At 41.6% G+C, this 20,082-nt stretch overlaps 1 protein-coding gene across 3 annotated transcripts; it reads right to left on the bottom strand.

Annotated features, from left to right (window-relative positions):
• Positions 1–1,296: 1,296 nt before the first annotated feature.
• slc7a3a (solute carrier family 7 member 3a) lies at positions 1,297–16,475 on the bottom strand. Of its 3 annotated transcripts, XR_014624084.1 has the most exons (13): positions 16,267–16,475; positions 7,678–8,301; positions 7,407–7,568; positions 6,700–6,883; positions 6,494–6,609; positions 5,760–5,982; positions 5,522–5,661; positions 5,106–5,208; positions 4,785–5,014; positions 4,526–4,692; positions 4,246–4,354; positions 3,319–4,030; positions 1,297–3,261 (listed from the first exon to the last, which is right to left on the bottom strand). XR_014624084.1 is itself a non-coding variant. In XM_084373484.1 (12 exons), exons 2-12 carry the CDS (start codon positions 8,042–8,044, stop codon positions 3,879–3,881), a joined length of 1,953 nt encoding a protein of 650 aa, XP_084229610.1. In that variant the 5' UTR covers positions 8,045–8,301; positions 16,267–16,475; the 3' UTR covers positions 1,297–3,878. The 3 variants fall into 3 exon arrangements, 2 of the variants coding, with proteins under 2 accessions (XP_084229610.1, XP_084229611.1); XM_084373484.1 differs by having other exon boundaries at positions 1,297–4,030; XM_084373485.1 differs by lacking the exon at positions 16,267–16,475 and adding an exon at positions 15,222–15,311 and having other exon boundaries at positions 1,297–4,030.
• Between the last annotated feature and the right edge of the window lie 3,607 nt (positions 16,476–20,082).

Here is a 20,082-nt window from a genome sequence, read left to right as displayed (position 1 = left end):
CTTCATGATGGTGACCACGAAAAACAAGAGTCACACAGAAAACCTGATGCTTAGACAAAAAGTTATATTGTGTTTCGTCGATGATCAAACATGGAAAGGCAGTGTTAGAATAACGATGGTCAAGTTAACTGCAGCTCCTTCATATGTGTATTTGTTTGCTCATGGAAAACAAAGTCAAACTCCCATAAATTTCCCCCCTGTAGGTGCTTTCTGATGTAAATGACGATCAGATACATTTTAACAATACCTATTCTTTGCATGTTCCACATTTTATTTTTGTTTAATGCAGTGTGGGACTCGTACTGGTCTTGGTCTTGACTTGGTCTCAACACCTTTAAGTCTTGGTCTTGTCTCGGTCTCGATACACTCTGGACTTGGTCTTGTTTAAGCTGGTCTTGACCTCAACACTGCATATGAGGTACTTACTGTAATATGGACAGGTGAGCATTTGCAAAGAGAAACCTGTCTGTGACTGTTTCATCTGCTATTTGTATCTCATGAGTTTAAACACGTTTGCATAAACTTTAGTTAATAGTTATTTCACTTTCACTTTATAAACCATTTATTAATTCATTGTTTATTGTAAAGCTGCAAATTATGATTATAAACATTTACAAATGGTTTACAAAGCACTTCAGTTCGGTAACAATTAAATAGTTATTAATTAATGTTAATTAAAGGGGCACTATGTAGTTTTGGAGAAGAAACTCTAACTCATAATTTTAATATTTACAATATTAATGATTTAATCATACAAACTCAGAATTATTTATTTTTTCCACAACACACTGTTTGAAGCTAGAAAGGTGGCAGGGTCCGCCACATATAAACAAAGTTAAACTGTCTGAAACTGTGTTGTCCTTTAAGGTCAGTTTGTTGATTCAGTAATGGAAACAAAGAGTTTGTTCATTTAGTTTGTTTAGTCATAGTGACACCTCCTCACACTGTCCGACTCAGGCAGTGATTCAGAAACAAGTTATTAATCTTGACAAACAAGTTTTGTTAGAGCATGTTAAGGCCTGCGGCCGGATATAAAAATGCGGTGAATGCTCATATTGTTCTTTTAGTAAAATCAATGAGTAGATAAACCACTACTACTGGTAGCTCTAACGTAGGCCTGAAATTGTTGTAGTCAGGAGTTTCAAAGTAAGTAAAACAGCCCGAGGGTAGAGTCTTGACATAGTTGTTAGCATCACAGTCACACTCTCAGTAAAAGAAGTTGCTTCGACAGCCTCTGGCATTCAGCTCATACTTAGAAAATGTCCTTAACAAATAAAAAGATAGATAAAACACAGAGAGGTTTGTCTGCATAAAGCAAGAATCATCATTTTATTTTAAAAAAAACATTGAAAATACAGCTCGGTTTTGTACATGACAGCCAGTATGTACAGGATATAAAACAGAAAGACAAAAATAGATAATTGTCAGCACTGAGAGGGGAGATGATGGTATTGACTTTTGGAAAAAAAAGGCACAAGGGCTGGGTATGAAGAGCTCTGCGTGATATGAGTCACAGCCACATCACGTAACCTTTTAATGACAAATTAACTCTTCCTGGGATTCATCATCGAGAAAACACATGAGTGCCAATCTCCAGGCAAAAGCCTCGAGCCTCAGATTATGTGTAATACATGACGGATTCTTGGTTTGAGCAGCCCGGGTGCCTCTCTCAGGCAGGTGGATCGCTTCTTTAGGCACCAGATAAATCGATTCACTTCATCCAGAAACACTGGCTGAATCCAACTGAACGCCCTCCTATTTCGGGAGATATGTCAACATCTGACAGGTCTGAAGGGGGGAGCAACATCTTGTAAAACTCTGCAGGAATGCTCCAATACTACATCCAGTAAGACCATTTTATCTGAAAAAGGATCTGTATAGTGTGGATTTCAGCAGCATCAGGTGTCAAATGAAATGCCTTCAAGTGTAATTCAAAAAACCATCTTTTACAATTAAGTTCATATTTTAACAAAAGTACATTTGTATAATTTACAGCATTATACAAATACAATATAGATACTGTACAGTCTACAGTAAAGCACTTTACTAGAACAACAAAAAAAATATGCTATTAACAATAAGTTATGTCGACTCCAGAGGATTGGGGGTAGAAAGAGTTTAAATTACACAATTTAGAGACCAACTGTCAGTGGGTCATTCTCCGTTTTTGGAAAGCTTAGCTTCCCAAAAACACGTTCATTTGGTCAGGAAGGATATCACAATTAAATCATTTGGAAAAAAAGATAAACAAACATGAGCAAAAACATCAGCACGCTAAAAACTGTACATGTAACGATTAAAATACATCTAAAAAGCATATTAATTGATTGAGGAATCCGAGACAAAACAAGACTAGCAACATTCAAATATTAACAAAGCTAACAGAAAACAAGGTTTAGTAGTAAAAATAAAATACAGTTGAATAAAATACAAGTGATGGCTGCTTCACAGACGAAGCTGCCAAGAACGAGTTTCAATTGAAACTAAAAACAGAACCTTTGTGAAAAAATCTCATTTTCACAAGAAAGTAAAAATCGAAAAGATATTTTAGTGGTGATTAAAGACAGGCCCTTGTTCACAAAGAGACCCCCAGCTCCCAGACACCACAGGGACAATTCATTGACTGGATTTTTTAATGCGCTATTCGTCGATAACTCGATAAGCAGCTTGTAATGTGCAAATCTAGCAGCTTCCTCAGATCTGCCAAACACATCTGGGTACAGCCTTGCAAACATGTAAATTAAACCTGGTTATTTACAATTCATACAGATCTTTCCATGCACTCTTATATCCGACCTAAGAAAAGCCAATAAGTTTATGAAAATATGTGTTTTAGAATAACATATGGATCAAGTTTAGACTGCGGTAAGTAGCAGAGCGAAGAGCAGAGATTAAATCGTATAACTCCTGCTTTCTTTTGCTCTTTTTACTTCAGTTTCCGGATTTAAAAAAGGACGTTTACGGTTGTAAAAGCTGCTCATCGTCCACAAAATGCCCGTGAATCATGGCAAAATAGACAAGAAGCGACTGATTTCATACGATTCAGAAATGCTGCTGCGTACGCATACTGGCCAGCTGGGAGCAGGGGGGCACAAAGGCGATAGTGTGTTAAAAAAAAAAACATTACCAATCTGTAAAGCATGTACTTAAACCTCGGACATCGAACCGCACTGTATAGATGACATCGGCCGTGTGCTACTGACCAATCTGCATTTTTGCGGCCCTGACTTACACCGTCAACCGCACAGCTGCAGAGCTACCCTGTTTACATGAAAACAAAACAGGAAAGTGTAACAAACTGGGAACAGTAAACTACACATGTTAACCCTACTGACAACTATTCATGTTTTACAGACAGTTTGAAGTCTAGCTCATGGATCCAGGGCTCTCAACGGCTGTAAACTCACTGTCTCAAGTCATAATTTGTTTTTCATGTGCCGATGACTGCACACAAAAGCTACAGCGCACTGACATCAGAGAAGAAGCAAAGACTAAATTGGTATAGTGTAACATTCTTCCAGTTAACGGAAACTTCACGAGAATCGCCACAGTACTCTTTGTTAGTTCAGTTCATTTGAAGCAGGTAGGTTTTGCAGGTAGATCTCCAGAGGGCTAAGGCTAAGTACAAACAGATAGATTAAAACAAACACGCGGACCAGAAAGTGGCTCTGTCACAGTGTCTAGCCGTCAAGTTAATTAGCCTCTGAGTGAGAGGTAAGATGTGTGTGGCGTTTTCTTGCCTCCTCTTCCTTTTAAACCCAGGGCTGCGTTCCAGGGCCGCCTACACTGCGGCGTTTGGCTGCCAGTTCGACCAGACGGCCAAAAAACAAATGAGTGTAGATGATCTGCAACACTCCCCAGGTCTACGTCAGTCTGTATCAGGGACTGCCCGCTTCCACGTCGCTGTCATCGGGTGCGCCTTTGTAGATCGGGCTCTTGCTCTGCAGCGCGGGCTCGTATTTGCGCGGGGATGACCTGTTGGCTGCTTCGCTGCTGTTCCTAATACCATAGAAGAAGTAGATGGCGAAACCTGGAGGGGAGGAAAGAGAGAGAAGAGGAGGTTATGCAACAGTTACATGCAGGGTTTATACAGCTTTAAAAATTCATGCACCTTCAAGGTATCTATAGCAAAAAGTTTCCAGACTCTCATGGCCTTTATCATCACATCTAAACTGTTACTATAATAGGCAATGTGCAATATGCATGTAGCACTAGAAATGGTGATTGAAAAGGATTAAGCTTTACCGATAGCCATCCAGACAGAGAAGCGGATCCATGTGCTCATGTCCAGCTGCATCATGAGGTAGATGTTGACGAAAACACTGAACAGGGGCAACCAGGGAAGCAGAGGGACCTTGAGGAGACAGAAAATAAAGGGCGTAAGAAAAAATCAGCGTAAATTTATTGTGAAATTGACCCTGTGGCGCCAATTGAGGGAATCAGCTGCCGAGACAGCCTCAGAGTCAACATCAGTGTTATAATTACAAAACAAATAACGTCATGTAGTCCTGGGTTTGAGCGTTACCTTGAAGGTGAGAGCCTCTTTGCTCTCTGGCTGCCTCCAGATGATGATGACACAGACGGCGCAGAGCAGAGTCAAAATGACGACGGGCACCAAGACGCCTGCATGTCCGTCCCTCAGCTTTTCGAGACAGTTGGCCAGGATGACACAGAGTACGGTGATAAAAACCGCTGCAGGGAAACAATAGGACAGAAAGTTACTTAGGATTGTGTCGGCAAGATGCAAATTAGAACATTCATGTGTCTTATTCTGTTATTCTTACAAATAATAGCAGTGGTAGCGTAGACGATGGTCCCAGAGGTCTGTGTTGGGTTCTTTCCACTCGGGGAGAAGAGCAGCTTGAAGGTGAAGGTCTCTTGGAGCGGCCTCTCCTCCGTCTCCATGCCAAACTCGTCACCGCTGTCCCCTCCACTTACAGCCACCTTCTCCCCTTCCACCAGCTCCACCAGCTTCTCTGTCTGGCTGGATGAACTCAGGTTGCCTGGCTGGTACCTGCAAATAAATGGTATGCTTTGAAACTGCCTTCCGGGAAACTTAATTACAACTTCGAAAGACTTGCTCAAAGAGAAGAAAAGGTGCTTACCTGAGGATGAGGACGCAGATGGCAACTAAAGAGTATGCCAACAGAGTTCCTATGGACATGAGGTCGACCAGAGCTGCCAGGTCGAACAGGAAGGCCATGAGAGCTGTAAGGAGAAGTAAAACCAGATTCATTAGAAATATTTTTCCTGTTAAGACAGAAAGAGGAACAAGGAAGAGCTTCAAAGGCTCAAGCTGCTCACAACATAGGCATGAAGGAAAATAAACCTTAATATTCGTAAGTGCGAAGTGTTACTGATCCTGAACAGACAACAAGTCAGAGAGGCTGCTAGATACAGAGCTGTGACCCACAAATACAAAGCAAAGATGGCTGGCCTGAAGTCATGAGCCAACATGATAAAGAAGATACATAAAGACAAAACACACAATCAAAAAAAAAAATCATCACAGTGAACGTACCTGCAACAATACCAGAAGCGATGGTAGCCAGAAGGGGAGTCTTTGTGCGAGTGTTAATCTTGGACAGGGTACGGAACAGCAGTCCGTCCTCTGCCATGGCGTAGATGACACGGGGCATGGGGAACATGGAGCCGAGGAGACTGAGACAACATTACAGTTAGTATTATATTCACATATTAAAAGGTTAACGCTGCTGTAAAGAAGCACAGCATAGCAAGAAGTTAATTTCCTTCCTTACCTGGTGGACAGAGCGCAGAGCGAGCCCACAGCCACGATGTACCTGGCCGGAGCCCAGCCTACGTGTGTGAAGGCCTCAGGCAGAGGACTCTGTGTGTCCAGCTGGTAATACGGCATCATCAGGGTCAGAGCAGCAGACACGCCGAAGTAGGCGAAGAAACAGATGAGCAGTGAGGCCACGATGCCAATAGGTATGGAGCGCATGGGGTTCTTTGCTTCTTCACCTGAGGACGACAGAGAGAACGGAAGAAGAAGAGGATTAGTTGATAGGAAGCGCTCAAACAAAGAACCAAAATCGGCTTCAGCTCAGCAATGCCAAAACATGATGTGGAAATATTGACTAAGTAGTAGGTCGACTCTTGTGTGCGTCCTTGGAAACTGCTCCAAAAAGGGCAGGGGCTTTTAAAAAAAAAAACTTGGCAGGTGATTGGACAAACCTTTCAGGGGACACTGTCAGTAAGAGGCACTTGTCAAACAAGAAGCCCAGTTACAGTAAATACACAAACCTCTGAGCAAACAAGCGCAAGGTCCGGATTAAATGCATCCGTGTGTTGTGTCACGGTACAATCCTTCCATTGACATATTGCTTGTAAAGGTGATCCACGTATGTGTCAGTTTTTTTGTTCATACCAATGAAGAAAGAGTGTGAAGCGAGTGTTTTAATGTCTGTTTATGCAGCCAATTTGTGAAGCCCTTCTCTACAGTGATTGTCACGGAAATAGTAAAATTACTCACTTGTTGTTGCGATGCAGTCAAAGCCCACAAAGGCGTAGAAGCAGGTGGCAGCACCAGACAGGACTCCAGCGACACCAAACGGAGCAAAACCACCACTGCCGAAATCCTTCTCAATGCTGAGAAGCAGAAGAAAAGAGACAATCAGTGACAGATAAAAAACACTATAATGACCATTTCATTTGCAGACATAGGCAGCGGTCATTTACTTGTTTGTCACGCTGCCATTGGTCTGGTTTATGAAGCGGAAGTAGTCCTCTTCCTTCAGGCTCCAGTTGGTCGTGTCCCCCTTAACGAAGCCGGAGATGATAACGAAGCCGAGAACAACCAGATTGATGCCTGTGAAGATCTTATTCACCAGCGCTGACTCGCTCACGCCAAAGGCCAGAAGTCCTGAGGGCACAAAGAACAGGAGGTGGAGGAGGGGGATGTGACGGAGAGAAGAGAGAATTCATAATTCAGCACCAGTGACAACATGTTCTGCTATGTGGGTGGACGTGTTCATTACTTCCAACATGCAATCAGTCAGCGAGCGACACCCATCCACCACTTATTTCGCTCTAACACTGCTACTGGCAAGCAACACAAGCTGTAATATCAGTGTGACAACTGTTCTTGCTGTTATGTAATGTTTTTCATGAATGCTAACAATGCCTATGGAGAATCAGTAGCACTCAGCTTGTGCTCACCGAGTTTAGTCAAAACTTTAGAGGTAAAACTTTCCAGTTTTTCATAATAAAACAAAACAATTACAGAGAATTGCCGATAAATGTGTTTCATTTCTTCCTTTCGATTGTTCAGACGACAATCAAATTTTACAATTCACAGGAAGTAAAAGTCGCAACAAGGTTCCTGTTGGTTAAACAGGTTTCAACAGCTCTCATATAGTGAGAATAATGGCTGATTGTTAACTCACCAGTAAGCAGCAGGATGAGGATGAGGGCAAACAGGTCGGGGTACTCCGCCAGCACCCCTCCTGGCACCTTCATTGCCATGGAGGCTTTGAAGAAGTCGGAGATCTTTTGCTCGACTAGGTTGTCGAAGGTGGAGCTCCACGCCCTGGCCACACTGGCTGTACCTAAAAGACAAGGCAGAAACGGGGTTACCACAGGAAATACTTTCCATCATTCTTGGTTAAAAAAATTGATCAATGTTGTTGCTACATTAACAGCAAATTAAAAGCTCACCTATCACATAGGAGAGGATGAGGTTCCACCCTGTGATGAAGGCCCAGATCTCTCCAACCGTCACGTAGCTGTAAAGGTATGCAGAGCCCGTTTTGGGGACACGGGCACCGAATTCAGCGTAGCATAGGCCGGCCAACATGGAGGACAGAGCAGCGATGAGGAAGCAGAGGACGATAGCGGGTCCTGCTTTTTCCCGGGCGACCTCGCCTGCGAGGACGTAGACACCGGCGCCGAGCGTGGAGCCCACCCCCAAGGCGATGAGGTCCAGGGTGGACAGGCAGCGGGCGAACTGGGACTCCTCCCCAGAGCCGTTTAATGCCCGGCGACGCAGCAGGGTTTTGCCGAAGTTGGACAGCTTGCTTGCCATATTTGCTGTGACTGTGTGTGGGCGCTGAACCAGGCTATGTGTTTTAAAACGTCAAGTGTGGGTGTGTGTGATTGACACAGCTTAAACAGAGCACGTGTGACTGGCCTGACAGTAGGAGTACTTGGGTAGGTAAGCCGAGTACTTCTTATTGGTCCTTTAGTGGAGGTGTGTTGACAGTCACTGGAGCGCAGAGAGAACAGGAAGTAGCTGGTCTATGGTCACAATATTTAGCAGCAGCAGCAGAAGCAGATTAGGACCTGTGAGGAAACACAACAAGAAAATAAGCGCTCAAAACAGGCAACTATTCAGTAACTGCCAAACATTCACACAGCTGTGGGATTTGCAACAGTGAACGTTTTCCAGGAAACATTTCACAAACTTGACGCTTTCTCTCCTAACAATCAACTTGGCAACTTCATAACGTAGCTTGTCAAGTTGATTTATGTCGTCCGATGTCGTAGTTTCTCGGTAGGTTTTAGATACATTTCAAGTGAACGCAGGCAGAACGCACTGCACTACACGAGAACAGTTACACAACTTCCAGGAATTCATACCTCCACCTCTCACGTCGTAGTAGCACATCATGAGACGCAGTGGGACACAGAGAGGCCTCATGAAGACAAAAGAAAACCTACCGGGCTTACAACTTATCTTAAATTTGTCTCGACAAATAAATCTGTCCGAGCACACACCCCTGTAAAAACAAAAAGAGCACCTAGCCTGATTCCTCACCACTCCCTTACTGCGAGACTATGTACTCCACTACCAGTGTTATGTTTTTTCAGCAGATGCAAGCTGACAGGGAGAAGCCTGGGAACGCCAGAGGCTGTGAGGGGACGATATGGTTGATTTCTGCTAATATCAACAAGGGGAGAGGAGGACAGCGTGAGCCAGCAGCTCGATAAAGTGAACCAGCTGCACCGCGAGAAGGTTGATAGACAGATAAAAACTGACCTTTACTCTATATAAAACCTGCAAGAAAAGTTCAAATAACTAACAATATACCCTGGGCATTGAATTATTACTGTAAATCTTCAATGACTAACACATTTATATCACAAACTCTAATTTAGAAGGCAAGTTTAGTCTTACTGTGGCTCTATGAAGAAATGAGCAACTGTTACTTTATTTGTTGTCTCTACTTTTACTTCCAAATCATTATGTACTGTGTGTATTCTATTTCTTTTTACTGATCCATTATTTTTGTGCACTACAAAGTTAATAAATAAAATAACAATGTTACTATGTTAACTGCTGCAACCAAAATTTACTTAGATATTTTGCTTTGCGATTGCCCAATGGAAATGTAAGAGTCAAAATGTCTTTGCGAAATACTACCTTCAACAAAATAATCTGAGATTCAAAGGTCATCATGATTACTCCCCCCTGTATTATCGTAATTTAGAGAGAGAGAGAGAAAAAAAAAGACACCCCCTTCAAGGACAACAGCAAACATTATTTTACCTCCGTAGTAGTGAACTTTTCAAGTTCAGTAAAGGCTGAATGATAAGGATTACTCCAGCGTCAGTAAATGTGCACACACTCGCGTACACCGGGAACAGCTAATAACATGCCAAGGACTCTTTGCACAGCACATCTGACCTGAACAGATACACCATCTTTCTGTTTGTCTTCAGAGGCCTGTCAGATTCACGGAAACATCAACACACAAAAACAGGTTTGACGTAAATCACCGACCGGGTGTAACCCAAAAATGTAGGGTAGTGACACTGTGTATCGAAGAATGCTGCCATGTGACACAAACACACCCCCCGGAAAAATGTTAGACCTGAAAAATATGTAAATGTGGTTACATGAAGTTTCTTTGTTCTTTTATTACTCCAAGCTGTGGGGAGACCACGTGTTTCTTAAAACAGGTGAGGTTGGTGAGACTACTCCATCTTGATCAAACAATAAACCAAGAATATGAGGAAATGTTTTCCAATCACAACTCGTATAATACTTTTTTCCTCCTGACAGAAAGCAGACTCATTCTGCTGCATGTCATTGCTTTCTGAAGGACTTAACATGTCACTAAATAAAGTCTTCAACATCGAGACCAAAGCTTTTCACATCAAGAGAGTGTGTGAATGATTCAGTGTGAATGTCATTAGCAAGCCAACATTTGTTTTTGTTATCTCGCTACATGTCTTCACGTGTTTAGTTTTATTATTGCGGTATGTGATGTCTTCAGTTTGATCACCTCCCACTTTCTGCAGCATCACGGGGATCATGTAGTCTTTTATTTTGGTATCCCTTCAGAGTAATTGTATGAACTGAGATGTAAAGTTCTGATTACCAAAGCCCTTGAGCAAGAAATGGCAGATTAATTTAGTGTTGCAACTCATTGTTATTTGAGGTAATACACATGCTGGCACATGTCAGTCTCAGCGAAGCCATGCTTCTAGTCTCACGTGTGAGGTAGGTCCATCTTATCTGCAAATACTACACTACTTTTATGACTACTACAACTGCAATAGATAAACCATTAAGAATAGCAAGTAAACGTGTGTTATGCTGTGATCCTACCCGCTCACTGAAGTTACATAGTGCAGAAGTGATAGGGTTAGGGAGTGGCTGAGGCACAGTCACCATTCACCCTGTTCCAAGACACTGTAGCATCAACATGATTTTGAAGCTGTTATTTTAAGGTAAAAACGTTACATAATGTTGCTTTTAAAAGACCTATCAGTTCTTTCAAACATGGGGCGGGCCGGGCAGCATCAGAGACAACGTTGCAGGTCTGAAGCTATTAATGCTGTGACACCTGATTCCTCGGTGTCAGTGCTGAGAAGGCGGATGGACGTTTCAGGCCTATCAGTCACTTCACCGGTCAAGCAGCAAAGAGGACAAGTGAAACACTAACCTGGCAGCACATTCACAGGGCAGTCTGACTGTGAGGATGTACTTGGATCTTCTGGCATTTTTTTGTTTGTTGCACTGTCATTTTTTTTTACCTGCCTTGCCAGTTAAAGCCTAAATATAAGTGCTGCGCTGCTTCAGGCTTTTTCCCTCTTCAGGAGCTGATTAAAAACAAGACAAGATGAAGCCCTTATCATTGCTTTTACTTTTATTTCCATTGTGAGTTTGTGGGGAAAAGGTTAATTAAATAAATTCAATTCCATCCTTGCTCAGGAAACTGATACAAAAAGTGTCAGGTACTGTCGGGAAAGCTGGAATCAGCCAAGCGCTCAGACAATGTTTTCGCCTACTAACCTGCGCACGAGTTCAGGTCACACAGTATATGTGAGACTATTTGACAAAAGGAAGAAGAAAGAAAATAAAGTCTTTCAGCTGTATATTATGATATGGTCTAATTTTGGCCTGTTCTTCTTCTGAGTACACCGGATACATGTGCTCACAATGTTTCATACAATGACAATATTCTATTAATACCATAAAAATAACATAACCCATTTATCAAAGCGCTTGTAGTCGTTCCGTTTCAAAAGAGAATATCCTGCCCAGTACAGTTAAGTGTTGGGAGAAAAAAAGAAGACAAACACTGTCAAACAATGAAATTAAATAACAAACACTCAGCCCTCTGAAGACTGATGGGAAACTGGTACACGGTGGATAACGCTCCCACTCCCCACTTGGTGTGACATTCCAGTAGCATTTTCCACTCGCACACCAGGAACTGAGATCTGAGAGTGTAAATGTTGTGTCAATAAACATTTAATACTTAACTACTGTGCCCAGCTGGCTGTGATCTCCACAGGGGTTTGTCCAACACATACCTTCACTAAGCAGGACAAAGGTGCTTAACTGGAACTATGCTGACTGTAAGTCTGTAAAAATACAAATTTATTCAAAAAATGTTGCATTTTCCTATCAAAGTAAGGCCTTCTTTCATGTCTGCAGACTAAGTAGTGGCACAGTTCCCACCCTAAGGTTACAGAGATGCAGACCTACTTGCTGTATGACCCCATTTAAGACGGGGTCTCATTAAAGCGATGCAGACACCACCTTCACCCTGCTCGATGCCTCAGTCACGTCAGCTCGTTGCTAATCTTTTCCTTGTGGTTTTCACGAGGGTGCCCGTTTGCGTAAGTGGGGCAGATTTATGCCAGGTTGCGCGGAGGTGTGGCTCACAAATGTGCCGTCTGTAAGCTCCGCTACGCCACAGCCCACACACACCCACATGAAAAGAGCTACCTGCCGCCATTTTCTCGTCCTGTTTTAAGACAAACTACACGAGTCTCACCAGAAAGCAAACATTAAGCGGTGACAAGGGAGACAAGTTGATTTGCTGTATCACAGTTCACTTTCTTCAGCCGCAACATTACGAGAGTACACTGGATTTTCTTTAAAAGGAGCTCTTTATCTTGGAGGACTCTGCCCGGACTTGGGCCAACACTGCTCCGGTTACAACAGGCTTCAGGGATAATGGTCCTGTTACTTGACTTAGCGTTGTTGCAACTGCTGCCGTGGAATCTAAGAGGATTATTTGGAGAAGTAATAAACCTGCTAACCCCATTATAGCATGTTGCTGCACCTCATTCCACCAAGTATAAACAAGGCATGGCTTTGTTTTGACCGCCACTGTTGACAACGACAACAACAACAACAACAACAAAAGTGAAGCCCGGTGGTTATATGACCATTTCTGCTATGTCATAGTCACATTGTCAAGTATCAATTGCAAACTTTAGCGACAAAGTTCTCCAAGAAAATTGGCTAACGAGTTGAAACATTAAACTAAATCAATCGCGATATAAGTCTCCGATTCAGAAATGTAAATTAAGTTACAAGTGTTGTAACTTAACAAACAGAGCAGCAGGGTGTGACTGCTGTCGTTGCACACACGCCCAAAAATCTGTCAAGTGCGACTACACATCGTCATTGGTCGCACTGGCGCACCTAATATTTGTTTTTTTAATTCTTTAAACAATTGACAATGACAATTTATTGTTGTTTGTTGACACAACAAATGGTACAGAAGCCTTGTTATATTTATCTTTTCATTAAAATCTACACCTTTATGCTTTGTGTCAAGTTTTTCCCGTGGCACTGAACATGGTAGCGAGTATCGTTATTTCAAGGTATTGTTTTGAAGTTAGAAATTGCAGTATTGTGACAACACTACAAGCTACAAAGATTTAATTTTAATCTGCAGCTTTTTCATGTAGGCACCTGAAGCTTTTGTGTAATAAGTAAATACCGGAACTTAGTGAAAGCTGATCGTGACTGGACCTGTTACAATTAAATATTGCCTGTGAGTAGAGATGAAGTATGTGTGGCTAAATAAATGTTGACATTCAAGTCTTCAAATGTGCTCACACCCTACAGGCATTTTGTATTTCTTTATTCTTCTTCTGAAAATGTGTGGAAAAACTGTTCAATGATCCAGTTTACTGAAAATCCTACATCCATGTAACAATAATGTTCCTAGTGCTAGCAAAGAAGTATGGTCATTGTTGGGCCAGCAGCTGAACAAAGGGAACATCGTGTTCAGTACACTGTGGGGCTAAACATCCACTGAAGAGTGCAACTTTGACCTTACATAACCTTGGAAGGTACCTCACGTTATGACTGTCCGTACAGGGTCAGTGCACCATTCTGTAGCCATCACACACACACACAATGGCTTTCCAGGTGTTTGAAGTTATAAACAGTACAGTAGTCTTTTGAGCCAGAAATATATGTTTGTATGTATAAGACGCACTGTAGTTTTCACATGAAGGCCGTTTGTGTTGTTGTTACTGTACGTGTGTGAGTACGTGTGGACACACTGACCGACCGCTGAGACTGAACCGAACGACCCTTTAAGTCACCTGGCTGAAAACCACGACTCCTGCCAAACCATGCCTTCGTTGTGAGATGGAATGTGACAAACTGACCAATCTGTTCGCTTTCCCATAACCAATGCCAACACCATTATCATTTAAACAGCCGCGAGAACTACAAATCTATTAGAAGGAAGTATAACCTGTCAGCTGGACACAGCTTTTCTCAGACACCTATTCACAAAAACACACAAAATATGACGGTTTTTGAAGACGAAATCTTGACTTGATGTTGAGCATATCAGACGCAGATCATCGGATGGTGACATTAAAAGGTGTTGGTACACCCCTCCTGTTATGACACATACACAACATTCCCTGTTTATGAAATGTTTTCACAATTTAACTAAAAATAACTTATCAGACGCTGAATGACAAACCAGAAATTGTCAGAAATCTTACTCAAGAGAGGTAGGATTGCTCAAGAATAATGGAACAATAATATTGCAACAGGTCTCCTCCTACAGCGATAATCAATATTAGGATGTTAGGGGCTGAATTATGACTTGGTGATTTGCTGATGCAATTATGCACCTGTTTAACTGCATTTCTGGTAAAAGAATCCACAAATTGGAGATGCTCAAGGGAGCATCACAATAGAGTAACGTACACTTATAACACATTTACTATGTTATTATACGTGGCTGCCATTTTATCAGAATCACATAGCTCAAGCAAATACAGCCTGCAGTAAGTTTCCTAATTATTAATCTAACCCTAGTGGTGTAAACATACCTCCCCTTTCAATTGCAATACACAGCAAGCGACATAACAGCACTAAAATGACCATAAATTAGATCTAAATCTCATTAAAAAAAAAAAAAAACCTGATTAGGGTTTGTTTGCAGGGTGTTGGCAACTGTATATGTACAATACTTCCCTCAGACAACACCAATAAAAAACAATCTGATGTGTTTTGACATGTTCAAATGTGCAAAATGTCAATGGTAAATATGAGGCTGTTGTTGCAAAAACAAAACGAAATCCAGCCTGTCATTGGGTTTGTTTTTTTTTTGTCATTTGAAACTACTCAAGTGTAAATAAAGCCAAGATTTAACGAGAGTAAGGTGGCATGTGGCTGACAACCTCTCCCAGCCCATCAGACCACCTGGATCATTCATCTCCGAGCAGGCTTGTCACACACCGCACAACAAGACTCTCTCTACTATTTTCGACCCGGGTAATTTCCCCGCATTTCTCTGTTGTGGAGAGTGTTTCAAGTGGCTGATGCAACACGAGCAAGGGGAGGGAACACCCAGAACGCGTGCTTCACTACGGTACAGACTCCAACCCGGAAGGATGAGTGACTTTGAAGGCACTCGCTGGTGTACGGAATTTAGACTACTATAAAGGCGACAATGACCTAAACTTAAAATAGCCTTACTTACGAGCGGTGCTGACCAAACTCGGCGATGTTCAGCTGTCCGTTTAGCCGATAGCCCATCTGTCAAGGAAACACCAGCTAGCTACGTGGCTCTTCGGCTCTCGCGTGGTGCCAGTGCTGCCTTTCATCCCTTACGGAAACATCGTAATTGCCATGTGTAACGTACACATATCACTCGTGCTTGTGGTGTTTTGACTTGTGATGACTTGCTTTTGGCCGGTGCTTAAAGCTCCCAGCAGACAGAGTCCTTGCAAATAAATTTAAACACAATAAAAGGTAATACTGCGCGAGTATTTATAATTTACAACTATAAACACAATATAACACGAGTTTACTTGTTGTTGTGCTTTTTTTTTTTTTTTTTACTACATCAGTTTTTGCAGTTACAAAGCAGCGTGATTTTAATTAACACATTCACAACTACAAAATGATTTACAATACAATACAATACAATACAAGAGCATGATTGTGAACTTATTCGATTGTGAGAAATTCGGCGCCGTTTTGGGGGCGTTTGAATGCAGCATTACCGTCATCCCACGCCTTCTAGCACCGCTTCTTAGTAAGAGGGATGTTTGTCACCTCGGACCAAAACAATGAATGAAAAGAGCGAGGATTGACACAGAAGAGTGTCGATCCGTGTTTTTTTAACGGGAGACACTCGTTTAAACGTTTCCCCGCCGTGGTCACCTTTCACTGAGTGTCTCCTTTCTACTTTATTTGGCTTTTCCGTGTAACGGACATGAGTCCCGCGCGTAAATGAGTCGTCGACCGACGTACAGAACATCAACTACTGTGAAATAAATGAAAAATAGCGTGTGACGCCCGCCTACAACCATTCGTGTTTGATTCCTAACACATACAACACCAACTAAAGATGAAAAACGTCGTATCTTCAAACACAAGTGCGCCAATTGAACTGACACGAGGGATTGCATCAGACAGTACAGCGAGTACACGATACAGGCGGAGAGTGTCGTTATTAAAACACGATTTAGAGAGAAAGAAAATGATTCACTGTAACATGAAACATGGTAAAGGGTTATTACCTTTGATGATATCTCGCGGTTGGAGCGGTCACAGGACGCAGAGAGAAGGACAGAGATGCCGTGGTTGTAGTCGCTGATGAAATATCGCGCTCGGTTGGGTTGTACTTAGCTTTTCGTCGGCTGGGCGGGGCTGGAAGTATAAACAAACTGACGTAAGCGGAGGTGGAGCTTTCCAGTCATGAATGGAAGAACACGTATGTATATTTATGTTTCTGATAAGGCGGCAGCCCGCTGGTCGGTATCATTAAAGGACAGCTTCGACTAGAAAATACAAAAAAGATCTGACTGCAGAAAGTTGCCGCGCGTGAGAAGAGAACGTGTGTTCTGTGTGTGTGTGCGCGCGTGCATCGCATAGTACGAATGTCCATATATGGAGCGCCCTTGCGTCAGTTTTCACCCCCTGATGGCAGCTATGTAGCTATAGATAGGCTCCCGTCTCTACTATATCCCCTGCTGCTTTTGTCCCACAGATTAAAAGAAAAGGAGGGAAAAACCAAACTATTTCTTTCATGTGCATGTGCACCCGGTGACCTGGGAATGCTGGAGGGTCAGCGTTGGTGTCAAACAATGCAAAGATGTTCAGCATTTAATTCTCATGCATCACCGACTGAGGGCCTAAATGGCCGATCCAAAATCTGGCCCAGTGCATGATGAAATTCTGTGACATCATGCATTTGAATGAAGGGGGCTCCAATATTTAAAAGCCTCTGATGCAACACAAACACTACATGGCATCAGACTTAAAGGAGCTCGATGGAGAGCCAGACCCGTCTCTTCCGGTTGCCCTCATGGGACCTTATTTCAGAAAAACCTTGCGAATGGAGGGATACAAATCATTTTTTGATCCCGTCTAATGTGCAATGATTTACACATACAATGTTTGTCAATTTAAAAGACATTTTTAATCTTGAGAAAGATATGGTGGCCAGAGAGGTTAAGGGTTTGGTGGCCAGTCTGAAGATTGGTGGTTTGAGCCCTATCCATGTCATTACATTTACTGTTTCTTTAAAAACAACTTTTATCATTTATAATTAGCAAATAAGGGCGTATCGTCATTTTGGAGCCTGACTAAAAGAAACCACAGTCTACTTTCTTCATTCAAAGCCAGTATTGCGAATTCCAGTTAAATATGGTTTATATGTGACTGTTTAAATAACGTCTTCAGTAGAGCAACAGTAGCTAACACCAGTCTTTTTCCTCACTATATTCTGTACCTGCTTGGTCAAACTTGGTAAAACTACATGATGCTTATAGTGAGTGACATACTTAGTACTGGACACAGCACAGGCAGAGTCTGCATCTGCTTTTTCTCCAAGTCACAAGCCATCAGATGTATTTTTGTTATTATTTAATGCTGAGATCACTTGAACTTAGAGACTCATTTCAGAGAAATGTTGTTTGATGCAATACCATCACTATGTGGCATCAGACATGAATCGATACATAAAAAAAAAACCTTATTGTGTTTTCTTACAATGAATAATTTCATGAAAGGATCACTGATTTTATTTTGAAAGATTTTTGACCAGAATATGTATGGAGTTGGGACATTTTACAGAAGTAAAACAAACTATGTAATGGCACCGCTGTAAAACATTTGTTGATACAATAAAGTGCAGCATTTAATCAAATATCACACAATATTACTATATCAAACCCACATTAACCCTGTAGGGATCAGAGTGATGGCCAGAGGTCACATAACCTGTGGTGAATCATTTCATGGAAAATATGTGTTTTCTCCGAAGTCCTTTTTTGGTCCGAAAAGGATGTAGGACTGTGGTTTAATAATGAACTTGGTAACGCAGCACGGGGAGTGTCTCCATCAGTTTTTCCTCCAAGTCACACCACGGTTTTAAATTAACAAATGTACACGTAAACAGATGTACTTTCATTATTATTAACTAGTGAAGTAATCCAGAGCTGCTTGAAATGTGTTGCAAGACAGTAAACGGGAATGTGGATGTGGTTCATTTCGTGTCACTCTTTCCCATAAGTTATTTATTTTTAAAGCATTTTAGTCTGATTTCTAAATTCAGCTCTTGAGGCAAAAACTGTTGACCCCTGCTGACCCCCTATTTGATTTGGCTAAGTTTGCAGTTGATCACTTGTGGAATTGGACATTTTATAGTTTTACAGATACAAAACATTCGCATCACAAGGCAACTTTCTCTGAGGAAGATTGTGTGGTACCACTGAAAGCTCCAGAAGTTCAGAAGTTAAATGGACCCCGTGGTGAGATCGTTTCGTCCATTGCTGTTTCCAAGACCAAGAATTAATTTTCAGTTTTTACCTCTGACATTACTGACACTGGGAAATGCATGTGTGACAGCGGGTTCAAATCTCAACTAAGATTTCAACCACATCTAATGGTCGTCATCTTCAATTGGAGCTGGAAAGTCATGGAAAACTTGTTGTCTTACTTCCTTTAGGTTGTTAAAACAACCTTTTCCACACTGTCTATCTGTATAAATTCTGTATTGGCGTGTTCAAACTCTTCATTGAACCTATAAGGTGTTTACATTATTCAAACCCATGTTTGTTTATGGCTGCCATTAATATACAGAGCAGATAATACAAAAAAAAAAGAAACTCTGACAGCTTAAAGACAAAACTTGCTAAAAAAGTCCACAGTGGCGTCTCCATCAGGTCATAAAGTCATCAGATGTACTTTCATTATTATTCGCCGGTGAGATCACTTGAACTTAGAGACCCATGCAAAGAAATGCTGTTTGATGCAATGCCAACACTATGTGTTCACTTTCATTATTTCTTGCAAGAGAGAAAAAGGTAACATGAAAATGATTGCCTTCATGGAAATACATAAATAATGTTTTATTTATACGTCTTTGTTTTCCCAAGGTTTGTGGATGGGGGTTTGGGGAAACTTAACATTTTTCTTTACTTTATGCTTCCTCTTCACTACATGTATTTGATAAATTTAGTTACGAGTAACTTTGCAGATTCAGATTCAATTATTCGGTGTTTATTGGCTGTTAATTGTGAGGTGTTACCAATCAGATGATGTTTGGGCACCATGACTTGTGGAGCAAACTGCACAGGCTGAAGAAATAGATGGGGGTTTCACACATTATTGACATTACAGATATGGTGGCCAGATTGGTTAAGGGTTTGGTTGCCAGTCTGAAGATTGGTGGTTTGAGCCCTATCCATGTCATTACATTTACTGTTTCTTTAAAAACAACTTTTATCATTTATAATTAGCAAATAAGGGCGTATCGTCATCTTGGAGCCTGACTAAAAGAAACCACAGTCTAATTTCTTCATTCAAAGCCAGTATTGCGAATTCCAGTTAAATATGGTCTATATGTGAACGGTTAAATAACGTCTTCAGTAGAGCAACAGAAGCTAACACCAATCTTTTTCCTCACTATATTCTACAGTATATAAAAAATATGCAGTTTCAAATTGTTTTCTACTATTATTATTACCATATTTGTAACGAGCAGATAGTCCACTGGGGTCCCACAACAACCATTAGATTTGGAAAAAGTCATCAACGTCACATTCATTTAGCTTAGGTGGTGCAGCCCAACACGTCTTGGGTGCATCGCACAAGCCTTATAATATAGAGAAAACCCTGACATTATACATGTAAGAAATGTGGGTTCATACTAGATTTAAGCAATGTATTAGTATTTGTATAAGTTATGAATTAACTCTTGTTCACCTTTTCATACCTGAGCTGTGGAATATCAAAGCCACACGATCCCTGTAGAGATCAGACCACTGACCGAGGACACACAACCTGTGTTGAACATGTGTTTGTTTTAGGTTCTGATCAGATGACCATAA

This window comes from Pagrus pagrus (genome assembly GCF_965226575.1).
Source record: "Pagrus pagrus genome assembly, chromosome: 14".
Taxonomy (NCBI): domain Eukaryota; kingdom Metazoa; phylum Chordata; class Actinopteri; order Spariformes; family Sparidae; genus Pagrus; species Pagrus pagrus.
The sequence above is the reverse complement of the archived record's forward strand: the minus strand, read 5'-3'. Positions and strand labels throughout refer to the sequence as shown.

What these genes read in the sequence shown, in the direction of transcription:
- slc7a3a (XM_084373484.1), bottom strand. Translation starts at nt 8,044, where the DNA reads ATGGCAAGCAAGCTGTCCAACTTCGGCAAAACCCTGCTGCGTCGCCGG. An exon ending in AATGGCAGCGTGACAAACAA is followed by an intron (nt 6,610 to 6,699) that starts GTAAATGACCGC and finishes TCTGCTTCTCAG; the next exon opens with CATTGAGAAGGATTTCGGCA. An exon ending in CGCTTCTGGTATTGTTGCAG is followed by an intron (nt 5,209 to 5,521) that starts GTACGTTCACTG and finishes TTCTCCTTACAG; the next exon opens with CTCTCATGGCCTTCCTGTTC.